Below are 6,148 nucleotides of genomic sequence, written 5' to 3'. Positions count from 1 at the left end.
TTGTAAGTGTGTTTGGTAATAAACTGAATAAGTGATATTTCATTGTTTATATTTATTCCATATAAGAAAATTGATCAACTTAGTTGAGACGATCCAAAAACGAATATTGATCAAGTTAATTGGGATCGAGAGAGTAACTAAGAGGGATAAAGTTTTAATATACCAATAAAATCCCAATAAATCGTTTGCTTCAAAACACATAAGCATTATGCAGATTTATGAGATTTCATATACTATCTTCTAAATCAGATTTGGAGGTTTCTTTCGGAGAAGGATCTTCTTTGGACTAAAGTTATTAAGACATGTCAGGGGGATCTCACTTGGGATGGGGGAGGGTTTCGGGTGACTGGGAATAAAGCAGCAAGACATGGGTGGTGGAAGAAAGTGGTAGAGATGAGCGGTGGAGAAGGCGGGAAGTGGTTTAGAGACAATATGGAGGTGAAAATTGGGGAGAGGGATGGTTTTCTTTTTTGGCATCATTGTTGGGCAGGAAATTTTAAGTTGTCTGAACTGTTTCCTCGGTTATTCCATCTTAGCAACAACAAGGGGGGAGCGATTAGTAGTATGGGTACTTGGTTTGAGGGGGAGTGGAGATGGGACTTGAAGTGGAATCGTGAACTTCGACAGAGAGAGCTTGATCAAGTTCAACAGCTTACTTCATCCACTTGTAATGTTCGTTTGACTGCAGGCTCGAAAGATAGCTGGTGCTGGAAAGCTAGCAAAAATGGAGTTTTCTCGGTTCAATCGGCCTATTATGCTCTTGGCCTGGAGTCTCGATCGATGGAAGAACGTAGGGTCGAGAATGAAATGGCATTGATTTGGAAAGCTTCGGCAAAGGCAGTTATCACAGCCTGGAAAGTACTTAGAGGAAGGTTTCCTACTTTCGATAATCTCAGGAGGAGGCAGGTGAACTTCCAGTCGGGGAACCTGTGTGTGCTGTGCAACTCTTGCGAGGAGTCGATTAATCATCTCTTCTTTTCTTGTCACAAAACTGATGCTATTTGGAAGGATATTATTTCATGGCTTGGCAAGCAAACAGCGTCCCAGACACAGGCGAAAGCACACTTTAACGCCTTCATTAATTTGGGAAATAAAGATGACGTTAAGCTGCTTCTTAGTGTGTGGATCTGCACGATTTGGTGCTTTTGGAGGAAGAGGAATGAATGCATTTTCAAACAAGGTATGTGGAATAGGGAAAGGATTTTTTCCGAAATCAAGTCGATACTTTGGGGCTGGAAAATGGCGTTCAATCTGGTGACGCCATACTCGGAGTTTAGAAGGTGGTTCTCTGCTGAAGCTTTGATTACTTAGACCTCCTGTTTTGGTTTTTTGGTTTTCCTTGTTTTTCTGCTTTCTCCTGCTTCCTTTCTGTTTTCTGTATTTTTTGGTACCTCTGGTACCTGCCATCTTTTTAATCAAATTTATTTTTTTCTGATAAAAAAAAAAAAAAATCTTCTAAATCAGATATATAATACCAACATAATTATATCATATACTATTAATTTATTAATATACTAATTACTAAACCACCATAATTTCACAATGAAACATATGAACTTTTTCTCTAACTATCAAGCGAGTCCTATATATGTATGACAAAAACGACTTTATACGTCTTCTAAGGATTTGAAAAAATGAATCAGCAATCATACATTTTTTTATACATAAAAACATTAATAATCAAGTATTCTATGAGCTAAACCCATAAGTTTAATGTAATTAAGTGAAATACATACATACTTCAAGACCTAAAAAAGGCTGCTACAATCCGATTCAAAAAATAAAAAGGCTACTAGAATCTATTGTTTTATTTGATGCACACTAATAACTACTCCCCATAAAATTTGCTTTATGTATTTGGTTTACTTTTCTCGGATTGAACGATTATGATACATGATTGATAAATATAACAAATTTCAAAAAATATTCCTAATTAATAGTAATAACTTTGAGAACAGTACGGAAAATTAGCACGAACCTAGATGGATCAAAGAATCCTAAGAAGCGATCACTCTGGTGGTGCTAACCAATGGAGATAAGATTAATAAAATGTTTGATTTGCATATTACCGCTTTAGAGGAGTCAGAACCCCGCCGCTCGCCGTCGAGCCTCCCTGCGTCAGCCCGCCGCTTCGCCGCTCCGCCTCCCTGCGTTAGCCCGCCGGTGCCCGCCGATGTAAAGGATTGAATCAGCCTGCGTCCCTGCGGAGGAAAGTGCCTGATTCCTAAATCTCCATCATCGCCTCGTCGCTGCTGCTCCGATCGCAGTATTCTGCGTCAGAACCCCGCCGCTCGCCGTCGAGCCTCCCTGCGTCAGTCCGCCGCTTCGCCGCTCCGCCTCCCTGCGTTAGCCCGCCGTTGCCTGCCGATGTAAAGGATTGAATCAGCCTCCATCCCTGCGGAGGAAAGTGCCTGATTCCTAAATTTTCATCATCGCCTTGTCGCTGCTGCTCCGATCGCAGTATTCAGCTCAGATAATTTTTTCCAAGTAGAGGTGGATCTACTGAGATTTTGTTCTTGCTCTCGATCACAGACGCAGATCCGGCAAGATCTGATTTGGGTAGCAAGATTTTGTAGATTGGGATTTCTTCCGGGAACCACTGATTTGGAAGAAATCACAGCTAGATCGTCCTCGGATTGGCCGGCCGGTAGCTGCGAGCGTGCAATGGATGCTTGTTAGAGAGGAGAGGCGAGGCGTTGACTCCGGCGGGAATCATATTCGGACATTCTCCCTTAAGCTAAGTTTAACTCTCTCGCTAGTTGGTAAGGATTGGGGTGAAGTTCTTATAACTTGCTATTCTAGAGTGCACGAATGTGAAGCATTAATATCCTTCTGTTATAAAGCATCTTATGGATATTTGAGGTAGATGAAAGGTGATTATGCTAAATTTGGTTGCGAACTGAATTGAATGTTTGAGATAGCAAATTACCTTGATTGTGTTCAACTGATTGGTTGTTGCTGGAGTTGAGTGGAGAGAGAGGACTGATTGTTTATGGCAGAATAGTTCCAATTAAAGAGATGAGAGAGGAGGTCTGGAGAGAAGTGAGGAGACGAGGGGCGGTGAAGACTGGAGTCGATGGGATGGTGAAGAATCAGCTGAACCAAAAGAATCAAAAGTTTTCGAAACAGTGGAAAGAAAGAGACGAGAATGAAGCACAAAGAGTTACATTCTTTTTCAACAACATTCCAGAAGAATGTAGCTTTGATTTTTTGAGGAGAAAGTTCGGTTCTGTGCGAGAACCGACAGACATCTTTTGTCCAAGAAAAAGAGACAAAAAGGGGAAGCCTTTCGGTTTTGTTCGCTTCCAAGACGTTGAAGATAGGAACGGTTTGCTGGAGCAGCTGAATAAGTTGTGGATTGGGAGCTATAAAATTAGGGTGTTCAAACCGAGATTCGAGAGACAAGTGAAGGGCCAAGGAAGTAAAGGGAAGGGAATCAAATCAGACGTAGGTAGAAAGCCGGAAAAGACAAAGCTTGTGCATGCCGCAAAAAGGATGATGGGGGTTTCTTTTAAGGAGGTACTCACTGGATCCAAAGAAGGGGAGTCAGGACCTTCAGATTTGATTCAGTTCAAATCTTCGGATGAGGAAACACGATGGCTAGAGGGAGCCTTCACGGGTTTCATCAAAGATGAGTTCCTATGGGAAGAGATTAATGAAGAAATCAATAGTGAAAGTGCTGGGAAATTGAAAGTGACGACGATGGGAGGAAATTTGGTGTTGATTCGGAGTGTCTGCGACGCGCCAACAGAAAAAGTTTTAACGGAGATGGATGAATGGAGTGACTTCTGGTTTCAATGGAAGAGGAAATGGAACGTTGTGGATGTGTTTCAACAACGAGTTGTGTGGACGAGGTGGGCCGGTATTCCACTACATGCATGGAATCCTCGTTTTTTTGAGTTGGCAACTGCAAAGTTCGGTCGGGTGTTGAAGATGCATGAGAAGACGAAAGAAAAAGAAAAATTGGATGTTGCTTTGATTCAAATCTCCACGGGCCTTAGATCCATTGATCAAGTGACGGAGTGTTGTATTAATGGAGCAAGGTTCACGTTCCGCATTGAGGAAATTCACGAGAACCCTTTCTCTTCTATGATCGGTGAGTCGGTGCTCGAGGATTCGGGGTCGGATTCGGGATGGACGAGCGGGGAGGAGTCCATGGATCCGGCAGCTGCAACCATCGGAGATCGGAACGAGAGCGGTGAAAGGGATGGTGACGTTTCGGTTCTACAAGAAATCAACGTTTCGTCAACTTCGATCCAAACCGTTGCAGACACGTTTGTTGAGGAAACTAATTATGAGGGGGAGGTGGAGGGAGGCTCGAAAATGCTTTTGAATTTGGTTGGGGCCGAAGGTGAGACTCAGTCATTCGTTAAGGATGGGCAGATGGACTGCCACGCTTTTCAAAGCCCACATCAGATCTTTGAGGAACAGAATTGTGCCGACTTTCAGAATGTACAGGAAAAAAGCCCAACTGGTGGCTTTACTGGTGTTTCTCTTGATGGGCTACGAAGAAGCGTTTGTGAGGGAGGTCATACCTTAATGTCGAACCAAGCGCAAGGAGAGAATATAAGCGATATTCCGGAAAGGGAAGAAGCTGATTCAGTTGTGTACAGCGAATGTCAAGGTGCCAAAAATATTGTCGAGGACAAGGAGTGGAAAGAGGAAGGGCAAAGGATCGAAGAGAACGAGCTTCCGATTTTCAGCTCCGACGAAGGAAGTCGTTCAAAGCAAAGCAAAAGGTTTGAGGACCGAAATTCAAAAGGAAAAAAAGTGAGAGAAAAGAAAAAGAATAGAGCCAGGGAGAAAGAGAAATGGAAACACTTCATTTCAGATTTAGAGCCAATTGATGGAAGGGGGGAGGAAGTGGCAGAGCAGGAAAGAGAGGGGGAGAACGAAGAAGGCCAGGAGACGACAGGCGGAGAGCAAATTTCAGGTCAGCAGATATGGGATTTTGGAAAGAAGATCGGGCTTTCAAGTCGAATTCCAGACGAAGATGTTGCTCGACAGATTGAGGTGCAAGGTAATTTTCTTTCTTGCGAAAATGCTGGGAGTATTTTGAGGAATGTTTAATGAATTTGTTATCTTATAACATTCGGGGCTTGGGGAGTGTTGCGAAGCAGAGAGATGTTACTGATTTGGTGAAAGGGCAGAAGATCGATTTTTGTTGCTTACAGGAGACAAAGATGGAGGTGTTCAGGGATTTGTTCTGTAAATCTTGGTGGGGGTCTAATTATACAGACAAAGCGATTAGGAATTCGGAGGGAAGGGCTGGAGGAATTGTTTGCTTGTGGAATAGGGAGGTTTTCGAAGCCTCTAGTACGTGGGATTTACCGGGGGCGGTGGTGGTGAATGGTAGGTACAAGGAGGGTGATATCTTATGTTGCATCATCAACGTGTACGCACCAGTCGGATCAGGGGATAAGCGGATCTTGTGGGATGCCTTAAGCTCAATTGTGGAACAAAATACGGATAGGAGTGTCTGTATCTTGGGAGACTTTAACTCAGTTAGGAGGAGGGATGAACGTATGGGCAGTGGGGAGGCGTTTGGAGCAACTGATGCAAGAAGTTTTGAAGAATTTATCCGGGAGAACGATTTGGAGGAAATTAAAACTCATGGCCGGAAGTTTACTTGGTACAAACCAAATGGAAAGTGCAAGAGTAAGATTGATCGCTTTCTCGTTAATGAGAATTGGCTGGCTGTGTGGGAAGGGACGTCGGCACGAGGACTTCAACGTTCAATTTCGGATCACTGTCCGATTATTCTCACTACAAGATCGGAGGATTGGGGACCAAGACCTTTTCGGTTCCTCAATGCATGGGTGAATCATTCGGAGTTCGAGGATATGGTAAAGCATGTTTGGACGGGGACTAATGTGGGGGGATGGAGCTTTTTTGAGGTTAAGGAGAAACTGAAGAAACTCAAAGAGGCCTTGAAGGTGTGGAATCGGACTTCTTTCGGTGAGATTGACCACAAAATCCAAGAACTTCAGAAGGAACTTCAGGATAAGGATAAGGTGGACGAACAGAGAGGTCTTGAAGAATCAGAGGTGATCAGGAGAAATGAGATTCAAGCCATGCTCTCCCTTCAATTCAAGAATAAACAGATGATGCTGCAACAGAAAGCCAAAATCAAATGGCTCAAAGAGGG

The 6,148-nt window shown here is 43.3% G+C and overlaps 1 protein-coding gene across 1 annotated transcript; it reads left to right on the top strand.

Annotated features, from left to right (window-relative positions):
- The first annotated feature begins 393 nt into the window (after positions 1–393).
- LOC130997144 (uncharacterized) lies at positions 394–1,311 on the top strand. Its single transcript, XM_057922403.1, has one exon. It carries the CDS (start codon positions 394–396, stop codon positions 1,309–1,311), a length of 918 nt encoding a protein of 305 aa, XP_057778386.1.
- The last annotated feature ends 4,837 nt before the right edge of the window (positions 1,312–6,148 follow it).

The sequence above is a fragment of the Salvia miltiorrhiza genome, chromosome 8 (genome assembly GCF_028751815.1).
Source record: "Salvia miltiorrhiza cultivar Shanhuang (shh) chromosome 8, IMPLAD_Smil_shh, whole genome shotgun sequence".
NCBI lineage: Eukaryota > Viridiplantae > Streptophyta > Magnoliopsida > Lamiales > Lamiaceae > Salvia > Salvia miltiorrhiza.
Note: the sequence above shows the minus strand (reverse complement) of the source record. Positions and strands in the feature narration are given on the sequence as shown.